Here is a 27369-nt window from a genome sequence, read left to right as displayed (position 1 = left end):
TAAAGAAAACCAATAAACGTCCTCCATATTCCACGGAGCAAAGCTGTAAATGTTCGGGCATTCCTTTCCCTTTTCCTTCTATATATACCCTCACTCAAACACTTCTCCCTGAAAACAGGCACCTCATCAATAAGGTAAGCTCATTTTAAAAAAAATGGCAAATCTGGGTTTCTTTGCCAAATATTTGAAATGAAGGGCAGGAGTTCCAGGCTGAGTTCATCCATGGCTGGCCATGCTCACTCTCCCTGTCCCCTGGAATCCATCAGGAACAGCACAAGCCATTCTGAGACTTTCACGAGCTCCTCCTGGTCCTCGCCTCCAATGGCAAGGTCATCCCAGAGAGAACTTACATCCTGCAGGGTTGAGGCAGGTGGCCCGAGGAAACATCACCTCAGGCCATTTCCAGGGTCATTTCTTAATGTCACACATTGCTACTGAGCAGGGCCCTCTGCTGCAAACAGAAGCTTGAGCAGCCTCTCTGAGTTGACAGTAGGTTTTATGTCCACAAAGAACAGGAGTAGCTTGACCTTGAAGGTCCAGTCCCTGCCACAAACAATGTCACAATAGCAACCATTACAAACCAAACATTACCATTCTTGTGGCTGGCCTCCCATGTGAACTGACTTTCAGCCAGAGGGCTCAATAACCTTGACAGACAGCTTACAATGAACATTCTGTTGAGATTACTTGGTAATGATAATGGCCCAATTTAAAAATATTTTAAACTGAATTTGGGAAAATAGCCTTCTAGGTGCTAAACTTTGGGAGACCCATTTCTCCTTGAGGCTGGGCAACTCCAACTCTGTTTTCTAAGCAAATGCTTTGGTTGCCATATTGGCCTGAGGCAGAACTGGGAGGGCATATGGCCTTGCTTGGCATTGCCAATTCACTATGGCAGACATACTGGCAGCTTAGAATTGGCCATGGTGGAGTTGTCTACACCACAGAAATGGGGAAATGCTACAAAACCTTTTTTCCTCTTTTCTTGTTTTTGTTTTTCTCCTTCTTCTCTTCCTCCTCTTCCTTGTTCTCTTCCTCTTTCTCTTTCTTCTTCTTCCTCCTCCTCTTCTTCTTTTCCAAAGAGCCAGTAATTAAACATTAACCAGCTAGCACACTGCTGGAGTCATCCCGACAAGTGATTAGAATTAGTTCCTGGTGTCTGTGCCAAGACAGTGAGTTCTGAACCACAGTGCCCTATGCCACTGAATTCTCCAGCACCAACTGAGGCTGCTTGTCCATCTCTGCAGCACAACTAAAGTCCACCGTCCCATGTGTGTCTGCAGATCCTGCCACCCCATCACGTGTCAGACAGCTCTGCAGGTCCCTTAGTGAAGTGCTAGGTTCCCACCAGAACCAAGTTTATGCTCCTCACCCCTGGCATGCTCAGAGCTGTCCCTGGATGGAGGTCTGTGGTCAGAAAGGGTGGGGAGAGCAGGTATTGAGCAGAACACACACCATCCTGCAGGCATCTCCCCAGGAGCAGTCTGTTCTCTGGGGGAAGCGATTGTTCCTGTTGGCTTGGTGGCTTCTGCAGAATTTGAGTGTTTCAGATTCAGCTTATCTTCCCAGCTGTCTGCATCCATGGTCTCAGGCTCAGTCCCTACCCAGCTTCTGAAGCTGACATAGGAGGCCTATCAAGCCTGTGATTTTGGTCTCCATTGTAGCTCCACACCCTTATCATCAAGTTCTCAGCCTGGTTTTACAGTCTACCCACTGGCTGTAGAAGATGGAAATTCCCTCAGCTGACTGCAAGACCCTCAGGCTTTCAACATTCCTCTTAAGTGGGGAATTAACTGTCCATCATTTTCTTCCTTCCAGGTCTCATCTGGCCCAACACCATGAGCCACCCTGCTCATTGTTGTTATCATTGGCCCCCACTCAGGAAGCACCACGTCTACCTGATTGTCTCCTACCTGCCCCCCCACCCCCCATCATAGCTGTCCAAAGTGAAAAGTCTATTAACTGTAATGCCACTTAAATGAGAGGTTAGGAGCCAGCAAACTTCTTCTAAGACAGATAGTAATTAACTTGTGCTCATGGGCCTTGCATGATCTCTGTAGCATGTTCTGTGGCTTTTTCCCTCTCTTCCTTCTGACTAGCTCATATGCTATGTGAAAACACGCTGCAGGCCATAGTTTGATGATTCCTGGTCATTAAAATCCCACTTAATACTAGGAATGGGGACCTTATGGCTTTGAGACAGGTGGTGCTAGGATTTGGACTTTTTTTAATCCCCCAGAGGTATGTTAGGAGCTTGGTACTCGGTATGGTGATGTTGGAAGCTGCAGTGTACCATTAAGAGATGGGGCTCCTCATATGTGGACATTAGATCAAGGGCAAACACAACAAGGGGATTGAACTTTGAGCACATGATAAAAGCGAGAGCACACAAGGGAGGTGTGAGGTTAGGTAAGACACCTAAAAAATTAGCTAGCATTTGTTGCCCTCAACGCAGAGAAACTAAAGCAGATACCTTAAAGCAACTGAGGCCAATAGGAGAAGGGGACCAGGAACTAGAGAAAAGGTGAGATCAAAAATTTAACCTAGAAGGTAACACACATGCACAGGAAATTAATGTGAGTCAACTCCTTGTATAGCTATCCTTATCTTAACTAGCAAAAACCCTTGTTCCTTCCTATTATTGCTTATACTCTCTCTTCAACAAAATTAGAGATAAGGGCAAAATAGTTTCTGCCGGGTATCGAGGGGGTGGGTGGGGGCGGAGTGGGTGGTAAGGGAGTGGGTGGGGGCAGGGGGAAGAAATAACCCAAGCACTGTATTCACATATGAATAATAAAACAATAAAAATTAAAAAAAAAAAAGAGATGGGACTCATGGGAGGTCCTTAGGTCTTTGTGGGTGCTGCCCTCAGAAGAAATTAAGGTATTTCTCATGGGACACCTTGGTTAACTGTTCCCTCCCCATAGCCCTGGCTGCCTATGTCTCTACTCCTCAGATATGGTCCTGCCATGATGACATACATTAGCCTCTCTCCAGAGATTGGGCCACCCTATCTTGGACTTCAACTTCTAAAAATATGAGCCAAACAAACCTCTTTTCTTTATAAAGTAGCTTATCTTCGTATTCCATTGCTGTAATGAAAATGAATTAACACTGGTGATCAGTTCAATTCCAAAATGACATCCTGAATGAGGGTCTCTTTCTTAAAACCATTTCCATTCTCCAGTTTCTTAGTTTGATTACCTCTGAGAGTGGCCCAGTCAAACCCATTCCTTGCTTCCCAAAAGCCTTGGTCTGGGGACAAATGGTGTTTTTTCCATGTTGGGTACCAAGAAAACCACAAGTAACACACTGTGAGCCTGGGGCAGCACTCGCTGTAAGGCAGACCTGTAGATAGAGATGCAGGCAGGACACATGGCAGCCCTCCAGCTCTCATCCTCCAAGGAGAGCCCACTTGGCTGGATGGCCAAGTGGTGGGTAGTGGTCCGCGAGAAGACCTGTACTCTGGCCTTTATGGGATTAGAGGGGAGATAGCAGAGTGCAGGGAGCATCTGGCCAGCCACAACACAAAGGACCTTTAGAGTGAAGAGAATGTTCCAAGTTAGGAGGGGGACATTGGAACCTGAACTTTGGCTGCTCATGACTGTGGCTTTCCTTGCCGAGCTAGCTCCTTCACAGGCTGTGCAGGACAGGGAGGTGAGGCTGGCCATGAGATCATCCTCAGACAAAGGTCATCCCTCCTTCATGACGTAAGACACCATTCCTATCTCATCCTGAGGATGAAAATGTCTTTTGCAGAGGAACAATGAGGACATGGCACATGTCTCATACAAGTGTGAGACCTGAATAAGGGAACACAGGTCAGTGCTGAGTGTGACACTTTGGCCTCAGTGAGCACATGTCAATCATAGCTTGTGCATAGACCAAGGGGAGCCCAATGGCCATACTCACTTGAATGCAAAGCCCCCACTTCAGCCTCATGCTTTCTTCATTGTGTTTTCTTTATAACAGGGTTAAGGACCCTAATGATAATGGGCTCTGTTGGTCCCCAAGGCATGCAGGCTCCCAGTTCCTGATTCCATTCCAAGAGGCCCATGATTGAGATGCCATCTGGGCTACCCTTCAGTGCTACTCACAATGCTGGTAGAATCAAGCTGAGGTAACAGTTATGGAGAAATACTAGCGGAGAGGTATAGGACTGATGGAGGACCTGCCACTAGAGAAGACCCCTGGTGCAAAAGACCAGTGGAATGGCACCTTGACTGATAAGAGAGCCTTCAAGCTTATGAATGAAGAGGGACCTCAGATGTGGGGATCACCTCAAATGTGAGGATCACTCCAGCCAAGATCACCTAAAACATGGTGGATCCTTCAACCATAGGGATGACCTCAGACTTGGGGAAGACCTGAGACTTGGAGATGACCTCAGACATGGGGTCACCTCAGACCTAGAACGTAACCTCAGACAGAGGGATGACCTTAGACATAGGATGCTATTCCAAACATGGGATCCCCCAGACATAAGATCAGACATGGGGATCACCTCTGAGATGGAGCATCACTTAGAATGCAGGGATTTTGTTGATAAGCTGCCTTTCCTTGGGCCCCTCCAAAACGGTAAGGGGTATTGGTAGCCCAAAACCCTGAGAAGGGTCTTAAGCCTCCAAACACCAGAAAACCTGACTTGCAAATCAGCCCACAAGTTTGAGGGGCAAAAATTTGATCTGTGACTTAAACCATGAGGGCCAGATGTTGTCACCTACTATGGCCACCTCTCTCACCAAAGGGCACAGTTCTTACCTCAGACAAATCCTGAAGTGTTAATTGTTTTGTTGTGGTTTTGGGGTTTGAATTTAGGGTTTTGTGCTTGCGAGGCAGGCACTCTATTTATTTAGTTATTTTTTGAATAGGGTCTCACATTTATGCCTGGATAGGCCTGCATTGCAATCCTCCGATTTATACTTTCCATCTAGGTGGGATGACAGGCAGGTGCCACCAGGTCCAGCTTCTACTGGTTGAAAGGGGATCTCTTACACTTTTTGCCAGGGCTGATCTTGAACTGCTGTCTTCCTGATCTCCACCTCTTGAGTAGCTAGGATTACAGACCTGAGCTACTGCTCCTGGCTTGGTTTTCTTTTAATGACCTTATGACCAGGAAGACTGAAGCTTTCATCTTTTCTCGAGGGACATGACATCAAATAATTTATTGGTTTCTGTTAAAACTGTCTTTTAGTCAGGTGCTGGTGGCTCATGCTTGTAATTCTAGCTACTCAGGAGGCACAAATCAGGAAGATCACGGTTCGAAGCCAGCCTGGGCAAATAGTTCACAAAACCCCATCTCGAAAAAACCCATCATAAAAAAGGGCTGGTGGAGTGGCTTAAGGTGCAGGCCTCGAGTTCAAGCCCCGTCTATATATAGGTTCACCCTGCCTGAGGCTCTGGACAGAACTGCTCATGCTCCAGGAACTGGCTGAGGATCTCCCTGACAGGAGCTGCCCCTGTGCCAAGCTGGGATCAGCTGCAGGCCAGTACCAGGTTTCAGAGAGGCTAGAGAGTGAGAATGAGGCATTTCTATCTCCAATGTCCCTAGACCCAGGAAGAGGGCTCTGCAGCTGGAGGACAGTATCCCTCCATCTTAGAGGGGACTTTGCTGGCCACTCCCACCATCATTTATAGAGATAATTATCCTCCTGGTCCCTGGTACTTTGCCTGCAGCTGGTGCTCCAGCTGTCCTACCCACAAACCATGCTATCCACAGGAGAGGAGCCTAGTGCAAAGCCTGGGGGCCAGTAAGTGTTCAGTAAACAGCTGGAAGACTAAGCGTACCAGCAAGTGAGAGAGCCAGGGAGGGAGCTGGTAAGGGCCTGGGGGAATGGCTCCGGGAAGGGCCCAAGTGAGGATGGGCAGGGATGACTTGGGAATTCCCTGGTGGGAATGGGCTTTTGGCTGGGTTGGGGGTGGCATGTGGAGGCTAAGAGCAGAGTCCAGCTCTTCCACCAACAGAACTCCCTAGGCAGCCTAGGTCCCTGGCTTATCACCTTACTCCCCTTCCAACGGAAGGCATGGGTTTCTCTGGCCAGCCTGCCTCCCCCGGTGCCAACTGCAATTCACATGGCCAAGAACTCTGGGCTGCAGTGCACCACTCAGTGTGGGCTGGCTCCATGGTGCTCCAACCCTACAGTGTTCACCTCTGTTGGAGCTAGAATGGGGGTTTCTGCCTGGGTCTGTCCTGTTCTCTTGGGCCTTACATTCTACTTTAGAACCTGCCTGAACATTCTGCATCACAAGATCCTCTCAAGCAAGGGTCCAGTGAGGTGTGTTTTTACAAGATTCCCCTACCCAATACTCAGGAGTCAACAAATATTTGTGGCGTGAATGAAAGTTTTCAATTACAAGAAAGAAGAAAACAGCTGAGTGGCACTGAAAGTAAATTAGATTCCCAAGAGCCTGGAGGCCCATAGCATTTGAGAATTTCTGAAAGAATTGATTTCCCTGTCTTTCTCCCAGATTTATTGGTGGAAATAGAAAAGGCTAAATTTAGGGAGGAAATGTGACATTACGTTGCAGGCTGAATATGGAACAAGACCAAGAAAAAGTTGAGCATGAAGGAGAATGTCTGTGAGGTGTGGATAAGCTATCTGTTTACTCTTGTTTTCAGAACAATGCAGCCACCATTGACGTCAATGTAAGTGAAGAAACAAAAGGGCCTTTGGGCGTGTGCAGGGTGCAGCTGGGCCTGGCTCTGCTTGGGGTGTGTGTGTGTGTGTGTGTGTGTGTGTGTGTGTTATGGAGTGGGGGCAGGGAGTGTGGCAAGGTGTCAATGTCAGAGAAACAGGACAAACTGACACTGCAGAATGAGCCAACAACAGGCTCCCCAGGGCTTCTGTGGGAAGGATTGCCCAGATGAACTTGGTGTTTGTCTCTGTCTGCATCTGAGGACTTGCATGCCTTTCTTGTCAGGTAGAGGGGAAGTGGCTCACACAGAGGAATTTTGAATGAGGGCTAACCCTCTTTGGACACTACCAGCTGTTTGTCTACAGGATACTGATTCATAACTTTCTCTTTCCTCCCATCCCTGGTCCTCAGGAGAGCTTTGGGAAAACTGGGAAGGATGGAGGGAGATGCTACAGAGCCTAGCTTCTTGGACAGTTCCCAGTGCCACTTCACCTCCCCCATAAGACCCTGTGCTTTCAGAGCAGGCAGCTGTTTTGTGCCCTGCATGCAAGTCTGGGGCTTCCACACAGTCCCAGGTGAAGTTCTACTCTCTCATCTGACACCTTGGACATGCTTCCAAACAATGCTCACTGAAAGAACAAACAGTCACATTCAAGGGCTACAGGGGCCAGCGCTGGGGAAGCCCTTCCCCCCTGGCTGGTGTGTCACTGTGGCTCGCACCTTGGGAAAGGCCTCCTTTTCTAAATGCCTACCCTACCCACCCTTAAGTGCTTTCTCCTCCATGGAACCTATGAGGATAGCTCTAGACCTGGTTAACCTGCAAATCCTCAGCACCCCATTTATTATTTGATTACGTTTCCTTTTTACTAAGCGTTCCTTTCTCCTCAATGATGTGCCGGGGCGTATCATTTATTTCTTTTGTATCTCTTTACAGCAGCAATGACCCTATTTCTTGAACCAAAAATTGCAACACATGGTTTCAAAACTAAGAAAGGCTACTTGGAAGCCAACTGTCCCGACCAATCTAGGACGAGTGTCAACCTAAGGCACCGGATGGCCTCAGTGGGTGTGCAGCGGCAGCTCCCACGGGCTGTCCAGTCTCTGTGCCCAGGCAGCTCCAGCGCCTAGCTACGAATGAATGAGAGCGAGAAGATGAATGAATGGGAACGAGTGAATGAAAGGTTCCGCAGAGGGGTTCCCACGGCCCGGGGAAGCGCGCCTCCAGCCCTTCTGGTCGGCGCAGGTGGCAAGGACCCTAGGCCTGAGCTGCGGCCGGGCTGCAACCTGCGCAGGAGCGAGTCCGGCAGCGCTAGCTCCCCTGCCTCGCAGTGGTACGCGCCACTCAGCACTCTGTGAGCCTGCCACCTCCTGGCATCCTGAATGGAAGGCACCGGGCCGGAAGTGGAAGAGACTACTCGGGAAGACGGGGGGGGGGGGCACGAATGCGCTGGGTCTTCATTGAGGAACCGGAGCGGTGAACATGGAGTTCCATGTGCGTCTTATGTAAAGAGAGCGACAGGCATCCAGACCAATAGACGCGCAGAGCTCGCAGGTCCGGCCCCTCTGGTATGCAGATAAGGTGGAGCCGTGACCAATGGCTGGAACGAGGGGCGGGCGCAACGCGCGCGGTCACGTTTTCCACTATGTGACAACGGAGATCGACGCGGTGGCGACTGCAGCGCTGCGGGGACTCGCAGCTCCGGGCAGCGGCGGGCGCGGGCCAGGCGGACTGATCGACGGGCCGACCAAGGGATCGAAGCACGCGCGGACGCGGACGCGGACGCGGACGTGGCTGGGCGGTGAGTGGCGCGGCACGCTGGGCGGGTGCGCAGACCCGGCCGGCCGCCCGCTTGCCGCTTACGTAACCTCCGCGGGCTAGAGGGCCTCGGGGGTGGGGAGGTGGGGAGGGGTCCCGGCGCGGGCTGCGAGAGCTCCCAGGGCGGCTTGGCGCCTTGTCAGCCTGAAAACAGCCTGTGGTGGAGTGCGTGCAGGTTATCTTAAGCCTTGCTCAGAATACAAACGAGAAACGATGGCAGTAATGCTTACTGAAACTCTGGGTACTGGCGTCCCCATTTTGCAGACCAAGAAACTGAGGTCCAGAGAGGTTAAGCAGCTTGTCCAAGGGCACGGAGCTATTGAGGGACTGCCACACCAGACTGTCATTCTTTAAGTGATTTTCGTTTATCAGCCCTCCTTTCCTTCTCCCTACCCCCCATGAGATTGCCAGGGAACAGGGTCAGTGCAAGTGTCCCCAGAATATGTTGGGTCCCCTGGGGAAGTGGTCTTCTTCTCTGAGGCCAAAGAGGCAAGTTTGGGCTTAGGGAAGGGCCATAGATAGACCCTGGTCTAGGAACTTTACCTGGATGTCTTGCCCATGGGGTCCCCTGGAGGGGGTGAACAGGAAGACGAGAAAGTCCCTGTACCAGTCCAGGCCTGGGAATCCTGAGAAAGGAAGACCACTTGATGTTCACCCGCTTTTCCTCTCCCCAGATGGACTTGGGGGTTCACTTTGAGGTGGAGCAGTCACATCCTTTTGGGGTGTCCCTTGGCTGCCAAGTACAGACATGGACCAGGAAGTGAGCAGTGTCATGCTTCCCCTCCAGGAGGACCAGGATGAAGGTTGACAACTTGGTTGCCAGGGTTTCTGTAACTTACACAGAAGTTGACAGCTTGGAGAGCTGATTCATACAGCCGCCAGAAGGCTCCCTGGAAACCACCCAGGGTGACCCCTGGGCTTGACAGAAGAAGGTGCAGATGCTGGGTGGTGTCCTCTGTGACACCTCTCACCTCCTGTGGCTGACACAGCAATGCCACTAGCCTGCTTGGCTATAAGGGGAGGTGCCCACCCCCACCTGAGGTTCCTGGTCCCAGGCTGGGTTTGGCTGAGAAGGGAACAGGATTCTACCTGAAGGCTTTAATTGATAATTGAGGTTTTAAATATAGGGCTAGTCACTTTTTGTAAGTTGTATGAGTATAATGAAGCAAGGAACTTCCGTATTTCTTTTAAGTGGTAACTACATGGTCTGCCAATGCAGGAATGACACTGTGGGTGTTTGCAGTTACTTGTCACTGTCATCTCAGCATGATTCATTGGTACAGAACTGGCACAATCCTGGTTTTCTGTGGAGGCTGGAGTGCAGGGCAGGGAGGGGAGCCCTGAGCTAGCCAGCTGGCTGCTGCTAGGTGACCTGGTTGCTCTGGGCCTCCATTTCCTTGTCTGGCTAGCAGGTCTTGAATTAAGCAGTCTCCAAGATCTTCTTAAACTCCAGGGTTTATAGTTCCTGTTACCCTACCAATGATTTTCCCAAGCACCTACTGAGGACATGAGAGGTTTCTGGTGCATTGCTTCCCGGAGGGGTCATGTAATGTAACCCTGTGCTTAGAAGGAAATCTTAAAGGTTCTTGTCGTCTTTACGGCTTCTCTGGCATTCAGAACTTGCTGGAAAATGCTGAGAGGTCCACACGCCTGTTTTTAAATGATGATGTAACTTCCCCAGGGCTCAGCAGACCACAGGCTCCAGCTCTGGACAGTCAGTGAGTGGCCAGGGGGACCTGAGCATGGAGTCAAAGGATAGAGCTGCACCCTAGATGATGCTTTTACCCTTTGAAAATTACCATATTCAGCCAAAGTGATTAAAAACATAACCAGTTAGTTACCAGATTGTGGACACCCCCTGTGCCCCACCCTTGTGGGAAGCCACCCATCTGCAGACTCAGAAGAGAGTAGGGCCTCTGCTGGCCTTCCCTGGAGCCCAGGCGCCTCCCAGGAGAACTGGCCCTCATTTCACGCCTTTATGCTTCTCTTATGCACAGTTGTAAGTTGCTCACTGTATTTCCAAGTCTAGAGCAAATTAGAATCAGCAGGTGAGCAGCAGTGCCTGAGACAGGCCAAAGCCACACGGTTTGTCAGAGGCTGGCAATCCCAGCAGAGCAGACTGTGTAAGAAACCAGAGCTAACATGATAAGACAGCAGGTGAAATCAGAATTTTCTAGGCACATGAGGAGCAAGTACTGAGCTTCTTAGAACCCCCTCGCGTAGAAAAGAGCTCATCCAGAACACAGAGGCCTAGGGGCTGCCATCTTTACATTATTGTCTCAAAATCTTGCACTTCTACATATTTAAGGACTGAAAAGCATGTGGGGGAGTCCTGGTGAGTCTGCAACTGTGCCTCACCCGCAGGCTTCCCTCCCCTCCATATTTGGACAGCCCTGGCCACATTTTCCTTGCTTACCCAACCGTCGCCATGGAGAGATGGCTGTTTATTTAGCAGGACAAACATTTTCTCTGGATTACAGCAGGCAGGCCCCAGGGAGTTGGCTCCTACCAGGAAGTAGAAAACGTTATAATATTTGGGGTTGTAAAATACCACGGGGCTTGCAGACACACAGGAAGGCTGTCTGTTCCCTGTTATGTAAAGTTGGAAAACAGGCAGACTGAGCCAGCCTGTGAGAAGCAGGGCACATGGGGGTCCTGGGGGTGTGGGCTGGTCACGGGTGTGTTTATTCAGGGACATAGATCAGGCTGTGACTGTAAAGTAAACCTGTTTGTACTAACACCTCAAAAAAAAATGAGCCTCACAAATGATGGCAAGAAGCCCTTCCATCCTGATGGAAGGCTGTAGAGGCCAGAGCTAGGGCCCAGGCTGGGCTCTTGGTCCTTTTTTTTTTTTTTTTCTAACTATTGATTAAGGAAAATGCCAAAGTAGAGAAGGCAGTACAGCAAGCCCCAGGGCCCAGCGGCCAAGCTCAGGGCTGCAGCTCTTGGCCCCTCTCCCCACGCCCTCCTACCCCATCACAGACTCCACCACCGTACTTGCTCAGTGAGTGCCTCTATCTGCAGAGGTGACTACAGATGTAGCTGAGTGACCAGGTCAAGGTTCTGAACCTGACTCCTGGCCTAGGTTTCACCATTCCCTGGGGCAGAGCCAGTGGGTGGACATGTGAAGGGATGGCAGGGGCCCCAAGCAGGCTCAGGCCCAGAGACTCCCACTGGCCTTGCAGCATTGTTTCGGCCCAGACTGGCCCCCTCCCCACCCCACTCCTGCAGAGCCAGGTTTCCAGGAGCTCCCAGCTGTTCTCTTGCCTGGCAGTGCAAGAGGCAAAGTCTACTTTGACCAGCAGTCAGTTTTGCCAACTTGGCAAAATGAGGTCGGTCCATTAGAGTAGCTGGTGCTGAGTGACACATTTTCTGGAGTGATGAGGTTTCAGATGATTTGGCTTATTGTGTTGTTTCCCGTGTTCACCAGACCCTCTTTGCAAAAGGGTCTGTCTTCTCTCGAAGGTAATGTTGTGGCAGCAGCGAGTCCCATTCAAGACAGGCTCTCAGGAACTGGAGCTGGGGTGCACACCAGGAGCCCCACATGCTCCATGCAGGGCCCCCAGAGTGCACCAGAGAAGCTCTGAGTTCCCAGTCTCTCACATGCAGGCTGGAGACAGCTCCCTGGCAATGAATACTCTCCCTCTCTCATTCTTTGGTAGCTTTTGTTGCCCCATCTGTTTTCCTGTAGTGCTAATCACGGAAAGCTGGTAATGAAAGCTGGTATTTGTTGGACACTGACTACATTCCAGACACTTTGCACAGGTTGTGTCATTTAATCCTCCCGCTACCAGTAAGAAGCAGGAACTGTTCTTATCCCTTCTCAGAGATGAGGAAACATGGCACAGAGAGGCACCATGTGTGTGAACTTGTCCAAGATCACACAGCCAGGAAGTGGTAGAACCCAACTAAAACCGTGGCTCTCCTGTTCATTTGGCCACTCTGCCACTGCTTCTGGATATCTCCCTTCACGCTCCTTGAATCAGAACTCTCCAAAGCGCTAAGAAAGGCCAGGGTACCGAGCTTGCTTACTCCATTCTTGACTTTAACTGGAGCAACTCCTCGTCAGGCCTTCTGTGTCTCAGACGTTGACACTCAGCTCTCTGCACGTAACAAGCGAGTGTCTTTGCTGCAGATTCCTCCCTTCGCTGTGCCTCTTCCTGTTCCAGCTGTGTGGACAGGAACTTCCAGAACAGGTGTCTTGGACTGGCATGGCTCTTCCTCCTTTTAGGTCACCTGTTTGTCTTGTTTGAATGCTGATAGAGCTTTCTTTGTTCTTGAAATTCAGTGACTTTCATTGGGATGTCACTAGATTTCAAACTCTTTCTGTAATTTCGTGGAGTGTATAGGGACAAGTTCAAATTTGTCTTCAGTTTCACATGTGTCTTTATTATGTTTTCTGCTTCAGTGTTCAGTATTGTTTTAAGAAAGAACTGTTATCTGCTGGTAAAAATGCAGCTTTCCTCCACGTTTCTCTCAGCTCCTAGCTAATGTTGGTCCTTTCCCTTTGCAGTAGTAAAAACAAAAAACAAAACTTCCTTGGCCAGGCATAGTGGTTCACACCTATAATCCCAGCACTCTGAGACAAGAAGATCAAGAGTTTGAGGCCAGCCCGGGCTACATAGCAAGATACTGACACAGAAACAAATAAACAAAAGAACAAGAAAGGACAAAAGAGGTAGATGGTAGCTTGGGCCAGTGAAGGCAGTGGAGGTGGTGAAAAGCAGCCTCATTCTGGATGCCTTTGAAGGTGGAACTAATAGAATTCCCTCACAGACTTGCTGCTGCGGGACTGGAGAAAGGATGAGTCCCTAGTTGGAGTTCATGCAAATGTAAGAATGGAGCTTCCGTTGGTGTGTATCAGAAATGACACATAGAGGAGCTTTGGATGAAGATTAAAAGCTTGGCTTTCTTTGGACATTCTTCATCCCAGATTTCCACTGACCCGAGACTGGCCAGGTCAGTAGAGACAGACTATTTCCTGAGCACCCATAGGGTCAGAGCCCCCAGCTTGAGATTTCCCTTCTTGTTCCCTGTGCGCAGCTCAGTACAGAGCCAGTCCCTGGCACTCTAGGTTTTCAGAGAATCTGATAACCTTAGGGGCAGTGTATAAATCCATAACTTGGACACAAGCTCTCCCAGTTCCTTATGGCTCGCCCAAAGAGAACCATGAGCAGTAAAAACAGAAGCAAGGAGGAAAGCACACACTGTGGACATGCCTGTACAGTGGCTGCCTATTGGAGGAGGAGAACTGGAATGCAGTGAGAGGTGTCAGGATTGAAGGAGGAAGAGAAAACTAAGGCACAGGAAAGAACAACGACCAACAAGCCCTCCCCCCAAGACTTTCGCTTTGTCAGTTTTCCCTCTCCCCAACAGCTCCCAACAGTTAGAAGTAACCCTATTTCTTTGTCTTTTACTTACCAGTTTTCCCCACATGCCTCACATCTGCCTACTGAGTTCTCAGCCAAGTACTTGTTTCTATGAGTTGTTCACAACCGAGTGATCCAATTTTTTTAAAAAATGTATTTTAGTAATCATCAATGCCCACATCCTCATTTTATAAGTTCAGACTTTTTTGTGATTTTGAGTATGACACTTAAATATACTCAGAACAGTTGGCATGGTGGTCCAGGCCTTTAATCCCAACATTGGGAAAGCTGAGGCAGGCAGAAGGATCACGAGTTCAAGGCCAGCCTGGCCGACATAGTGAGACCCCCCCTCTCTCAAAACAAACATTCTCATGCGTCTGCCGTCCCTGAAGCATTACTTGTTTCTTTGATTCATCTCCTCTTGACTTTTTCTCATAACGAAAAGTCGGCACTGTCCAGAACACACTTGTTTCATCTCTGCCTTGAGGTAGCATTGCCTATCTTTGCTGGCATCCTTTGAAAGCCCTGTGTTGGCTGTTGACATGACAAGACAAGGTTTCAGCAGCAAGGTACTGGCTTCTTGTGGCTTGTCTCCCTCCCACCCTGCTGGGTGAGGGGTTGTGTTGGGGCTCAGTGATGCAGTCACCATGTAGTCCTTGCTGTATGACCTGTGCAGGCTGGCCTCGGGGATCGGCACCTCTCTAACTGTGGCTCTTTTGGGGGCCTCGGACTGTCCTCGGCATGGCCATGAGAACTGTACTTCCCACAGGTGTTTGTTTTCTGTGGCTCCATCTTGCCCCACAGGTTCCCCCTGCTGTCATCTTCTTGGTGGTCATGTTCCCTGTCAATCCCGGTATAGCCTTGCCTTGCTTTGAGTCTGGCTACACCATAGGTGGCAGGAAGTGTCAGTTGCTTGGTGGCAAATGATTGGTACCCTTCAGGATTTCCTGGCCTACTGAGAACCATCCTCTCTCCATAGTCTTAGAAACCTTGGTCGTTTTCTGGAGGAGGGGGGTGGTAGGAATACAGAAACCCTCTCCCTTCCTTTTGCCCTGAGAAGGGCTGAACACATTCCATGCTAGGGGTGATACCACACTAGGTGCAGAGCAGAGAACCTCCGAGCCCACGTGTGGGGAGGAGGTTCTATCTAAGCCATCCTAGGTACAGGATGTGAGGTCCCACCTTCAATCCAGCTAGTCTGTGTGTCCTTGCGTGGGTTCCCTGCCCCGCCTGGCTCACCATAGCTGGAATCCGGTACATGGTATATCCCTAATGAGGATGATCTGGATGCTGTGTGTCAGCTCTCTACTGGCATCTGCTCTGTTTCCCTGAGCACAAGAAAGCTGTGGGGACATTCTGCCTTCTATGTCCCCCTTCACAAAGGCACTGCTGCTGCCTGGCTTCCAAGTAAGAGTGGGAAGGTCCTTTGTTTTCTGGCTGTCCCAAGAGTTACCAGAGTGGAGGTGGGAGGAGCAAGAAGCTGGGTGTTTATTCCTCAGGCCTCAGTGGTCTGGATCCCCGTTTCTCCTTCCTCTTCCCTCCAGGCTGGGTGATCACATCCTCACCCCACAGCCTCTGGCCCCTAAGGCCTCATGGCTTTTGTTGTTTCCTTAAGCCTGATCCATCTGTGGGCAAGCCTTCCTCAGGCCCTCCCTAGTGCCCGGCTTGCATGGTCATCTGCTTCCTGCCAGGGTCCTACTAGAAGCACCATCATGGATCCTCCACTTTTCACTCAATGACATCTAACAGCCTCCTGTCCTTGGGCATGTGGCCTCCTGCTCACTGATCAGCCCTTTCTTCTACTTGTGTGCTGTTTCTGCTCAGCCCTCCAGGATCACTTGTGGAAGCCCTTTGCTGGTCCATCTACCTATTCCTAAAGCACCAAGAGTCAAGTTTCTATCTAGCATACCCATGGGGACCTGCACAGATATAAACCGAGTCCTGTGACTGGTGCTCAGGTGCCTCTGTGATTCATAATGTCCTGGTTACACATGAGACTCCCTCCCCACTTGCACTGCCCTACTCAGCACTGGAATTACCTGCAGTACCCAGCACACCCAGCTGCTGCAGGGTGCCACACCTGCCAGCCCAGACCTCGGGCCTCATGGAGCCTCTTTGACTGATAGCCTCACCTCTCCAAAGGCTCTCAACTCAGCTTCTCTAACTCACATGGTGTATGATCACTGACCCTGCTGTTCCACATCACCTGGGCAGGCCCTGCCTCCCACTCTGCCAAAGCTCCCCCAGGGCTGGGAGTGGGAGCTGCTGACTTGCTGATGAGGTATCAGCACCTCCATGTCAAGGCCAAGGCTGCCAGTTCAGCTGTCTTCCTGATCCATGGCAGGTAGGGGCTCAGGAATTGGGAGGCACGTGAGTGACCCCATGAAGTAACAGACATATCATCGATCCCAGCCTCTGTGTTTGCGTCAGTGGAATGTGTAGAAAGATTCACAGGAGCTGCTCTCCTCAGTGGCGCCTGTGGTCACCCTCGCTTACTCTTTCTAATGCTTGACCACAGTCCTCTGGCTTCCCAGCTTCATTCCAGAGCCCGACATGAATGGCTATGCAGACTTTCCTCCCAGCCCCAGCAGCCCCACCAAGGAGCCTGAAGAGCCCCAGCCTAATCGGGCTGCGCTCCAGGAAGATGTGGACATGAGCAGCGGCTCAAGTGGAAATGAAACCAGTGGAAACCGCTCCACAGGGCAGGGCTCACAGAGCAGCGACTGCGAGGACAGCGGGAAGGAACTGGGGATGCTGGTGGAGCCACTCAACACCCATCAGAGGTAGGTTCAGCCTTGGGCCAGGCGAGGGCCACACAGGTGGCTTTCTCAATACCCTCTTTCCAAGTAACCAGATTGCTTTTGTATCTTTAAACCATGATTACCAAGATTTTCAAGACTTTGGAAAATCTTATTAGAGTAATTGAAGTGCACTGGACCATCCTTCCTTCTAATGATGCCACTGTCATCATTCTGTTCCTCACTCAGTGCAGTGAGACCCTGGGAGGCAGAGGGACCGGGTAACCCACTGGCAGCTGCTCACATGGACAGGAACATGGAATGAGAACTTGCCCCTTTTGTTTTGTGTTTCCATCTCCCAATACTTGATTGTCCTAATGGCTGAAGGTTTTATATTTCAGTTTCATCCTACCCAGGTCCTCAGGCATGCTAGGCAAGCACTCTTAACACTGAGCTGCACCCCAACCCAGCCTCAATTTTCTCTCTGTCTCTCTTCCTCTCTTTCTTTCTTCCTCTCTTTCTCTCTCTTTCTTTCTTCTGGCTGTACTAGAGTTTGAACTCAGGGTCAGGGCCTCCTACTGCTTGCTTGGCAGACTCTCTACCACTTGAGTGAGCCAAACCCCCAACCCTTTGTATTTATTTGGGGTTTTTTTCCTTTAGATATTTTCAGATAGGGTCTCCCATTTTTGCCTGGGGCTAGCCTTGGACTCCAATCCTCCATCCTATGCCTCCCACCTAACTGGGACCATAGGTTCATGCCACCATACCTGGCTTGTTGGTTGAGTTGGGATCTCACTAACTTTTTGTCTGGGCTGTCTCCTCAGTAGCTGGGATAACAGCCATGAGGCCTGGTGCAGGGCCTTGCACTATGTGAGCCTCTTACTATGTTGTTCTTAGCCTATTCTCACTGGCGATAAGAGGGAAGGTGTGGATGGAGCACACAGATATCTGAGTTTTGTTTTTATCTCTCTTCTCACAGTCCTGATACCTTCACACTGATGATGGCAGAGCCTGAACACAACCCATCTACGAGTGGTTGCAGGTAAGGCACACCAGAACTCCTTCTTCAGACTCCCAGTGAGTTAAGACTTGTTGTTGGAGGTCAGGTTGGGAATGGTGTGACTTTTGTCAAGCTCTGCTCAAACTGCTGGTCTGCACAGCCAGGTCACTGTGACCATGGCATGCTGCCTTCCACACACCTGCTGTCTCTGTTGCTTCTCCGGCCCCACAGCTCTTCCTGGCTCTCTCCAGGCCAGCCTTGCCCGAGCACTGGGCATGGTCATCTGAATGGCCCTCCCCTCATGGATTTGTAGCAAATTACCCCTATGTCTACAACATCTTAGTGTCGCTGCTGAAGCAAGACCCACCCTCGGTCTCAGGTGTGTGTGCATTTGGCCCTCACTGCAGGGGCTTAACTGCCGTCCTTCTGTCTGCACCCTGTGCTCTACACAGGTCCAGCTACACCAGCGACTCCCCACTGTTCTTCCTCTGGTCTTCTTATATTTGGAAACCCTTCTCAAAAATCCCCTTTTCTCTCTTCTGCACTCATGGCCTATGCTCACATTCCCAGAGCCATTTTGCTGTCCTCTGTAATCTCCACCAAGCAGTCCTTTTCTCTCTTCATGGGGCAGGGAAGGAGGGCACAGGTCAGTGACACAGTCTGCTCCACCACTCTATGGGTTGACCCACAGCTCTTCCTGGGGAAGGCCCAGCTCTGACCCTTGGGGAAGGTCCCACTGGAATGCTGGCTTCTCCAGCAGCATTCTTGAGGTGAGAGCAGGGATTCTCACCAGGCAAGCTGTCTTCCAGCAAGAGAGGTTTGGCCACGTCTGCAGACCTTGTTGGTGACCACAACTGGCAAGGGTGCTGCTGGCCTATAGTGGGTGAGGCTGGGGATGTCAGTAGACATCCTGCAGAGCCCCGCAAAGAACTACCCAGAGGAGGACACCCATGAAGCTAACGTTTGATTGCCTCTTTTTAAATTCCACAGCAGTGAGCAATCTGCCAAAGCAGATGCACACAAAGAACTGATAAGAACGCTGAGGGAGCTGAAGGTCCACCTCCCTGCAGACAAGAAGGCCAAGGGCAAGGCCAGCACACTGGCCACCTTGAAGTATGCACTAAGGAGTGTAAAGCAGGTAAAAGGTATGTCTGCCTCAGTTGTCTTCTCAAACCTTACTTCTGTAGAAATAAGCTTTAAATTCCCCAAACTACAGCTTATATTGTATGGACTTTCAAAAACTCATTCCTGAACGAGCAGGAGGAAATAATAAAAATCTGATGATACCAGGCACAGTGGCTCACATCTATAATTCCAACTACTTGGGAGGATTGAGGTTTGAGGGTAGTGGGCAAAAAGTTGGTGAGATCTCATCTCAATGAAAAAGCCGGGCATGCTGGCACACGTCTGTGATCTCAGCTATGTGCAAAGCTTAAGTAGTGGGTAGGCCCGGGCAAAACCACAAAACCCTATCTGAAAAATATCTGAAACACAAAGGGTTGGGGATGTGACTCAAGCAGTAGAGCACCTACCTAGAAAGTGTGAGGTCCTGAGTTCACACCCTAGTACCACAGAAAAATCTGATGAACCTGTAGTTGATTGGAAACCTTAGAATTCTCCTATTGCACTGGACTTTTAGAGGAAAAAAAGACAGAAAACCAGGAGATAAAAGAAATGTATGTGCTACATAAACCTTTTGTGCTCTGGGCTGATTCAGGTCATGTTCTAAGGGGTCCACCATCTATAAGGCTGTCAGGAGAGGCGGTGTTTGGGACAGTGACCCTGAGTCCAGGACGATCGTCACACATTGCTCATGAGCTGCAGCAGGGCAGAATAGAATTACAGCATTGCATCCCTCAGAGTGCAGGGTGTGGTGCCACATGCCTGTAATTCCAGCTACTTGGGAGATGGAGGCAGGATGACCTCCAGTTCAAGGCCAGTTTAGGCAAAGTTAGTGAGGTTCAATCCCGAAAACAAAAACAAAAGGGCTGGGGCTGGGAATGGAATCAGGAGGTCCTGGGTTCAATCCCCAATACTGCCAAAAAAAAAAAAAGAAAAAAAAATCCCCCAGTATTTAGCTGAGAACTTGTCCACTTTTAACATACAGTGAGAAGAGATGCAAGAAGTGGGGTGTGATCAGATCTTAGAGCTTTTCAGTTCATGAGCTCAGGTGGATCACATCTTGTTTATCTAAAAATGTTTACCTAAAAAACATTTTCTGCCCTGGTGGCCATTTCGGCCAGGAAGGAAGTAGCAGGCAGAGCGCCACTGTCCATCACGTGCAGTTCTGGGGCCTCCAAAATGGAGATCCTTCTCCAATCTGTGTTTGGACTTTAGATCAGAAGGCCGGATATAAAAGAGCTTTTAGGGCTGACCAGTGAGGAGTAAGACTGGTGTTTTCATTTGAGAGCACATGCACAACTCTTTAAAGGTAGTGCAGGATCCAAACAAACATTGCAAATCCTAAAGGCCTATCCTTGAGCCCAGTGAACTCCAGGCCCCTAAGTACCTCAGCAGAGTTTGAACCTCCTCCAGCTGCTCCTGCACAGTGCTGTTACCAGCAGCTTCCCAGACTCCCGAGTACCTGGCTGCAGAACAGGCAGGAAACACTGTGCCATGAAAGAGCGTCCCAAGCTGACAGCTGACAGCCTGTCCCTGGAGTTCATTCCTGAGCTCCCTGCTGGGCCATCTCAGGACAGCCTAGCCACAGGCGTTGGTCAGAAAGACCTGTAAGCTGAGTACCGGGATGTGAGCCTCAAGGGTGCTCGGTATACTCCCATGTTTCAGAGGACATAGCAGGAATGGGAGAGGAAGTATCCATGTGTGCACCCCTGAACTCCCAGCACTGTGCACTTGGCACCTACCTGTTCTTCCTGGTTCTGGCTGTGGAGGAATTCCCTAGCAGTGTGGTACCTGCAATGAGCAGGCAGAGGCTGGCATCTCACTGGGGCAGGGAAGGGAGGTGCTCTCTAGGGCAGGTGGTGTGGCCCCCACTGGTGCCTGGGTTAGCACCACTCACCCTGCTCTGCAGACAGGTTCCTTTGCTCACTGCCACACGCATTTACTGAGGGGTGGTAAATTCCGCATGTTAAAACCACTCATCAAAACAGAAAGAGCCAGAAGGCTGTGATGCATTCAAAGCAGTGGCTCCATTCTCTTAACATCTGTGGCTGCCTGCGGTGGCACACAGTAGGCAAGGCTTGTCTCCAGTAGGTGTGGGGACGAGCCCGCACTACAGTTTTCATGTTTTTAAGTGCTCGGACAGTTTTCACTGGCATGAGGAGGTTTCTAGTGCCAGTCTCTAGGGTCCCTGGCGTCAGGAGCCAAGGAGAGGGGTCACTGCAGCATGCTGGCTCATGCCCAGCATCAGAGACATTTAGGCGTCTCTGCAGGCCCCTCCCTAAGCCATCCGTTTTGTGAGGCTGATGTGGTCAAAGCAGAGTGCTGGTCATTGCTGGTCAGGCCAAAGAACTATGTGGAAACCCAGTGCCCCGAGGGCCTGACCAAAGGCATGACTCTGGGGTCTGTGCCTGGGGTAGGCTCCCTCTCTGGGAGGAGCGACTAGAGGGAAGTCCATCTGGCGAGGCTGTATGTCTGCTCTCAAGGGACCTTGTCAGTTAAGGTGCTCCGTGCTTGACGTCTGCAGTAACTTCAGAACTTGGGAGCGCTACCAAACCGAGACGTTTCGTAGACTTTCCAGCAGTTTATGGCTTGATCTGAGAGCATGCTCAGAAGTCTACCAGTTTCTGAAGGTGGAGAAACCAAAATCAGATAAGTTGTAATCATGGGTCCAAAGTTCTCATCACCACACTGCAGGAAACACACTCTTGCAAGATCCTGGTTCCAACTCTGGAACGCAGCCCAGAGTTCTGTCCAGCAGGGCCTGTGGACTCTGGGGGCAGAAACTTGCTCTTTTGTTCCCATCTGGAGTGGGGGCTGCTGTGCTCATGAGCAGTGCCACCCAAAGACAAACTCAGTCTCCCCCAAAACCCTACCAGATAAGCCCTACCAGGTCAGTGGCCCAGGTCTGCAGAGTCTGCTTGCAACACCTCTTTTCAAATGTTCCTTCTGGTCCTGCTGCTCTTTCTTTTTTCTTCTTTTTGTACTGCTGGGGATTGAACTCATGCCTTACACTTGCTATGCAAGTGCTGTAGCACTTGAGCTATGCCCCAAGCCCCCTGCTTTTGTAAGCAGTGGATTCTGCCTGGTGAAAGCATCTGATGGAGCCACCCAGGGGGGTGCTGCTGCAGCCCTGTGTAGAATCCTCGATGTTGCATCAAAATTCTAGCCCCTTCTAGAGGTAGAACCCTGCACACCTATTACTTAAAATAATCTATTTGTCATTTGCTAAATTCTGTAACTGAAGGCCTGATGTTTGAGGAACAGCGCCAGCTGTCTGCCTGTTGGCATGTTTTGTCACCTGTTTCCACGTGTTCTCTTTGTATCCAGGAAGACACTGTTTTGGTCCCATTTGTTAATTCGAGAGAGTCAGAGCCCCTTCCTGTGGGGTCAGTGACAGCAGTCATCCCCTGAGTTTGCCTGCTGAGTGTGAATGTTATTCCTCCCACAGCTAATGAAGAATATTACCAGCTGCTGATGTCCAGTGAGCTCCAGCCCTGTGGTGTGGACGTGCCCTCCTACACTGTGGAGCAGGTCGAGGGCATTACCTCCGAGTACATCATGAAGAACGCAGTGAGTGTCTCGAAATGACCAGAGTTCTTCCCGGGGTGACCCAGCCAATCCACTGCAGATGGTGTCAGAACCTTGGTGTGTTGGGAAATGAACCCAGTCCTCTGAAAACAAGAGGTGGAGCCAGTCACTCCAGAGCAAAGTCGCGTTCCAGATGAGTGGAGATTATCGTCCTGTCCCTGGCCCACTCAGCCCCATAGATCCTGCATGTTACACGTGCCCAGCTGCACATGGTGGAGGCTCCAGGTTATTACGTACTCAGGTTGAGAAGACAAACCTGGTGACTATCCACTTGTCCAGGCTTCATGGTTATGATGGGACTGGGACTAGACTCCAAAGCCCATGTGTTTCTAAGTGTCCAATAGAGGTGGGCCTGGAGGTCTGGGAGAGCGGAAGGACCCGTTGTCCCCATCCCTGAGTTCTCAGTCAGTGAGAACAGATATGATGGCCTGTGGGGTCCAACGTGTGCTGCAAGCAGGGTGAAGCTGGCCTCAGCGCAAGTTCCCTGACCCTTCACCTCTCCCTTCTCCAGCCCAAACCCCCAGGCAGTCCCCAGAGCCTTGAGAGAGAAAAGAGCTGGCAGAGTTTGCTGTGACAGCCAGGCGAGCAGAGAAGGGCTGCCGTGGGGTGTTGTTTCAGATAGCATCATTTTGGACCTCAACGTTTGGAAGAGGAAAGTCAAGCTGTGCTGGTCAGGGCTGAGGCGAGGGCCCAGTGACCCCACCTGGCCTTCCCAGTGAACTGCTCCCTCCACTCTGCCCACCCAGCTTGCCCCGCTATCCCATCCCGTCTGACTGTGCTCACCTGGCCCTTTCTTCTTTTCCAGGATGTGTTTGCTGTGGCTGTGTCCCTGGTTAATGGGAAAATCCTGTACATCTCTAACCAAGTTGCCTCCATATTTCACTGTAAGAGAGATGCCTTCAGTGATGCCAAGTTTGTGGAGTTTCTGGCCCCTCACGACGTCAGTACATTCCACAGCTCCACCACTCCTTACAAGCTTCCATCCTGGGGCATGTGCGGTGGAGTAGGTGAGGTCCTCAAGGTCTTTGTGGTAGAGGGGAGGGGAGGGCTAGTGACAGGCAAGGGGTCAGGAACTAGCTCCCAACCTCACCTGTGCTGGAGATAGCAGCCTGCAGAGCCCACCTGAATGGCTGCTAGCCACCACTTTGTCAAAGGTAAAAGATAAACAGTTCTTCATCTCATCAGAGTAAATTTAGCCTTTTTGTAAATTTCAGACAGATTTCAAAGCCTGTTAGGTGTTTTAGCAGTAGAGTTGTTCTATGGAATGAGAGTCGGTTGTGATGTGACTGCAGAGTGTGGGACAGTGGGTGCCTCTGTAAGGCAGTAGGGAGGTTGAGCAAGGTACCACCCCTGCAGGTAGCTGTCCCCTCATGACCTCAGCAGCCATAGAGGACAGAGGCAACACGTTCCGGAGTCACTTCTCAGGGCTCTTCACCTTGGCAAAGGCAGCTTCCTCAGTACAGGCTGTGAAGCCCTCTAGACCCAAACCACTGGCTTTCCAAACACTGCAGGCCAAGTCTGTCTGCCCAGTGTCTTCCGTGGCAGCCTGGCCTGCAAGTGTGTCCAATGTCTGTTCTGCCTTGTGTCCAGGCTTCTCATCTCCACCCTGTCCTGGCATCCAGGCTGATGTCTTCCACCCCCGAGCAAGCTTTGGGCTTGGCTGCGTTGTAGCCTGTGCCCATGCCTGCTGCTGACACCGCCAGCTCTCCTCGAGCCCTCCTCGGCCCCCTCCCCTCTGCTTTCTCACTCGCTATGGTAGGAATATGATTTGTCCCCTTCTGAAACTCACCTTGGAATTTGCTATCGTTGGCTGCAATGAGGTCATTAATAAGGACACATGCCTTTCCTATGGCAGTGAGCTCCAGCCTTGTCAGGACTGGATTAGAACTGCAGGAGAATGTCAGTAGAAAGCAAGGCTGCCTCTCGTGTTCAGTCTCTTCTGCATGTGCTCTCTTGGCCTTCCTACTTCCCACTGTGAGTTGAAATAGTACATGGCTCTCATGAGCAGTTAAGCAGATGCTGGTACCATGATCTTGGACTTCCCAATCTCCAGAACCATGAGCTGAATAAAATTCTATTCCTAATGAACCACCCAGTCTCCTACAGCTCATTATAACAACAGAAAACAGACTAAGGCCAGGCATGGTGGTTCACATCTATAATCCCAGCACTGGAGAGACTGAGACAGGAGGATCAAGAGTTTGAAGCCACCCTGGGCTACATGGTGAGATACTATCTGAAAAAAGCAAATCATAAGCAAAAACAAATAAAAGAAAACAAAGTAAGACAGAAAATTGGTTCCAAGAAGTGAGTGTTGCTATAACAGTTCCTGAAAATGTGGAAGTAGCTTTGGAACCAAGCAGTGGGGCCAGCTTTTGAGGGGAAGCTGGAATGCTGAGAGTGGTCTGGGCAGCCTCAGGAGAACACAAGAAGATCAGGGAGCGTTTGGGGCTCTCGGCATGGCCTACATAGTCCTGATCACACAGAAACATGGATGGCAAAAGCCATTCTGAGGCCTCCGTGCAAATGAGAAATTTGTCTTGCTGAGTGGTACAGCAAAGGCCATCCTTACTGTGAAGTGGCAGAGAACTGGTCAGGATTCTGGTCATGCTAGGGCTTATAAGGCCACACTTAAGAGTGAGAACCAGGATAGCTGGTAGAAGAAATATCTAAGCAGCAAAGCTTAGAGCTTCGTGGCTGCTTTTACTGTGCACAGTGAGATCAGAGAATGGAGGCAGCAGTCATCGCTAAGCAGGCGCAGAGCAGGGACATTTGCATCTGGCGCGGAGAGTGAAAAAGTGCACGGGAGCTGCAACCAAAGACACCGCTAACAAAATTCTGTGGCTAGGAGGGAGCCAGGTGCTGTTCTTCGGCACGGGGACAGGCCCCAAAGCTGCCCTTCTCAACACAGGCTCAGAATGTTGGGACACAGGCAGTGCTTTCACAGCTTCAGCCATGGGTCCAGCAGCCACACGTGTGCACCCTGCCACTCCAGGGGGTGTCCATGGGGACATGACTTGGCACTGTCTCCATGCTGCTAATTCTGCAGATGTGCAAAGTGCAAGAGCAATAGAGGCATGACTTCCTTCACCTGGATTTCAAAGGCTGTCTCAGAAAGCCCTGGCCTCAAGCAGAAACCCTCCACAGTGGCAGAGCCACCTCAGAGCGTGAAGATAGTGCCTAGTGGCGCCATCAGAGAGGCTGCCATCCTGGGGAACCCTGAAGGGTAGAGCCACCAGCAGCATGCCATACCTCCTGAGAAGGCCTCAGGAGCAGAGTGCCACTCTAATCCCCTGAAGCTGGCTGCAGCCCCAGTATGTCTGGGAGGTGGCATCTGCAGTAGGAGGTGACCCTCGGGCTTCAGGACACAGTGTCTGCCCTCTGGGGTTGCTAGCCTGCTTGGGCCATCTTGCCTTTCTTCTGCCCCTCTTCTCTTTGGACCAGCCCATCCTGCCATTGTATTATGGAAGCAGATGCTTATTTTGACCTCAAAGGCTCTCAGCTGCATCTTGAACTTTTGAGTTAGTGTTGGGAAAAGTTAGGACTGGGGTCTGTGGGATGGAATGATGCTATTTTGCATTTTGAGAGCGGCAGGCGTTTTGGCAGACAGGAGAGGTATGTGATGGTTTGAATATGGTTTGTCCCTCTGAAGCACTGCTATGGTGGTATCAGGAGGTGGGCCTGGAAGAGTGGTTATGGTGTTGAGAGGGGCGGTGCCTCTGTCAAGGGAGGGAGTTCTTGCTCTGGTGGGGCTGATTGATTGTTGAGAGCAGGTGGTTATAAAGTGAGACTACCTCATGTTCTGTCTTCAACATGGCTCCCTTGCTCTTCCTTGAAGTAGCACATCACGAAATCCCTCACTGGACACTGGCTTTGTGCCCTTGGGCTTCCAGCTCTAGAACTGTGAGTCAAAAATACAAATAAACGATTCTTTAGAAATCCCCCGTCTCAGGTGTTTTGTTAAGCAACAGAAAATGGGCACTGGTGGCTCACACCTATAATCCTAGCTACTCAGGAGGCAGAGATCAGGATTACAGTTCGAAGCCAGCCCCGGCAAATAGTTCCTGAGATCCTATCTCAAAAATACTGAATACAAAAAATAGCTGGTGAGTGGCTTAAGTGGTAGAGTGCCTGCCTAACAAGTGTGAGGCCCTGATTTCGAACCCCAGTACCAGAAAAAGAGAGACAAAAAGAAAAGACAGAAAACAAACAAGAAAGAAAAGGAAAGAAAAGAAAAGAAAACAGACTGACAAGCCATCTAAGTCATGAAGTAACTAAGACCAGTCTCATCTGTGTGCTGACTGTCCCTGGTCAGCGCGCCTCTCCTGCCTTCCTGGCTGCATGGTTCTTGCTGTTAAACTTTGTGTGTCTTTGTCCTACTTCTGCAGCTTGGTTGGGAAGACTGAATGTGGAAGGTCCATGAGCCTTTCACTTAACAGCAGGGCCGTTGCACAGAGGAGATGCGAAAGAGGGGCTGGGGGTCCCTGATGGAATACCTGAGACAGGCAAGGCCCTGCCACCTCAGTCTTCCCTGCCACTCTGCTTGTTCATTGGCCAGGCAGCCATCCACAGTTCCCTTTTAAAGCCTGCATCCCTCCTCAGTGTCTGCCTGCCTGTACCTGATCCTCGTGGGCTCTGACCAGGAGGTCCTGAGGAGCCAAAAGAGATGAAAAGGAAGTGGACGGGAGAAGATCAGAATCTTGACCAAGAATCAGCACAGGCTTGTCACCTGAACCACCCATAGTTTTGGCCATGGTTAGCAGGGAGGTCTGAAATCTTCTTACTCAAAGGCTTCTCGGGCCTGTCACCACCGTGGATTGGGGGCTCTCACAGATCTGAGGACCCCACTGTCTGCTACTCCCCACTTCCTTTTCCCATCCAGTTATCAACGAGGATAAACACTGCCTTCACAACCGCACCAACTCAGCAGCTGCATCCTCCAGCAGGCATCCTGGGGCAGGTGCGCTGTTTGGGGATTGCCTCAGAAAGAGAAGACACTTGCTTTTGGCTCCATATGTAGTGCTGTCTACTTTTCCCCAAATCCAACCTGAGGTCAGGTCAGATCACTGAAGTTTGCAGTGTGAATTACAAGGCCCTGGT

The 27369-nt window shown here is 50.6% G+C and overlaps 1 protein-coding gene across 1 annotated transcript in view; it reads left to right on the top strand.

The window, feature by feature from the left end:
• The first annotated feature begins 8276 nt into the window (after positions 1 to 8276).
• Per2 (period circadian regulator 2) overlaps positions 8277 to 27369 on the top strand; it is a 41533-nt gene continuing 22440 nt past the window's right edge. Inside the window, exons 1-6 of the mRNA XM_074072122.1 lie at positions 8277 to 8435; positions 16356 to 16604; positions 17539 to 17601; positions 18550 to 18704; positions 22130 to 22251; positions 23075 to 23276. Of these exons, the coding sequence (XP_073928223.1) occupies positions 16375 to 16604; positions 17539 to 17601; positions 18550 to 18704; positions 22130 to 22251; positions 23075 to 23276 (772 nt within the window). The 5' untranslated portion in view covers positions 8277 to 8435; positions 16356 to 16374. The remainder of the gene's footprint in view (positions 8436 to 16355; positions 16605 to 17538; positions 17602 to 18549; positions 18705 to 22129; positions 22252 to 23074; positions 23277 to 27369) is intronic.

The sequence above is a fragment of the Castor canadensis genome, chromosome 4 (genome assembly GCF_047511655.1).
Source record: "Castor canadensis chromosome 4, mCasCan1.hap1v2, whole genome shotgun sequence".
NCBI classification, from domain to species: Eukaryota; Metazoa; Chordata; class Mammalia; order Rodentia; family Castoridae; genus Castor; species Castor canadensis.
The sequence above is the reverse complement of the archived record's forward strand: the minus strand, read 5'-3'. Positions and strand labels throughout refer to the sequence as shown.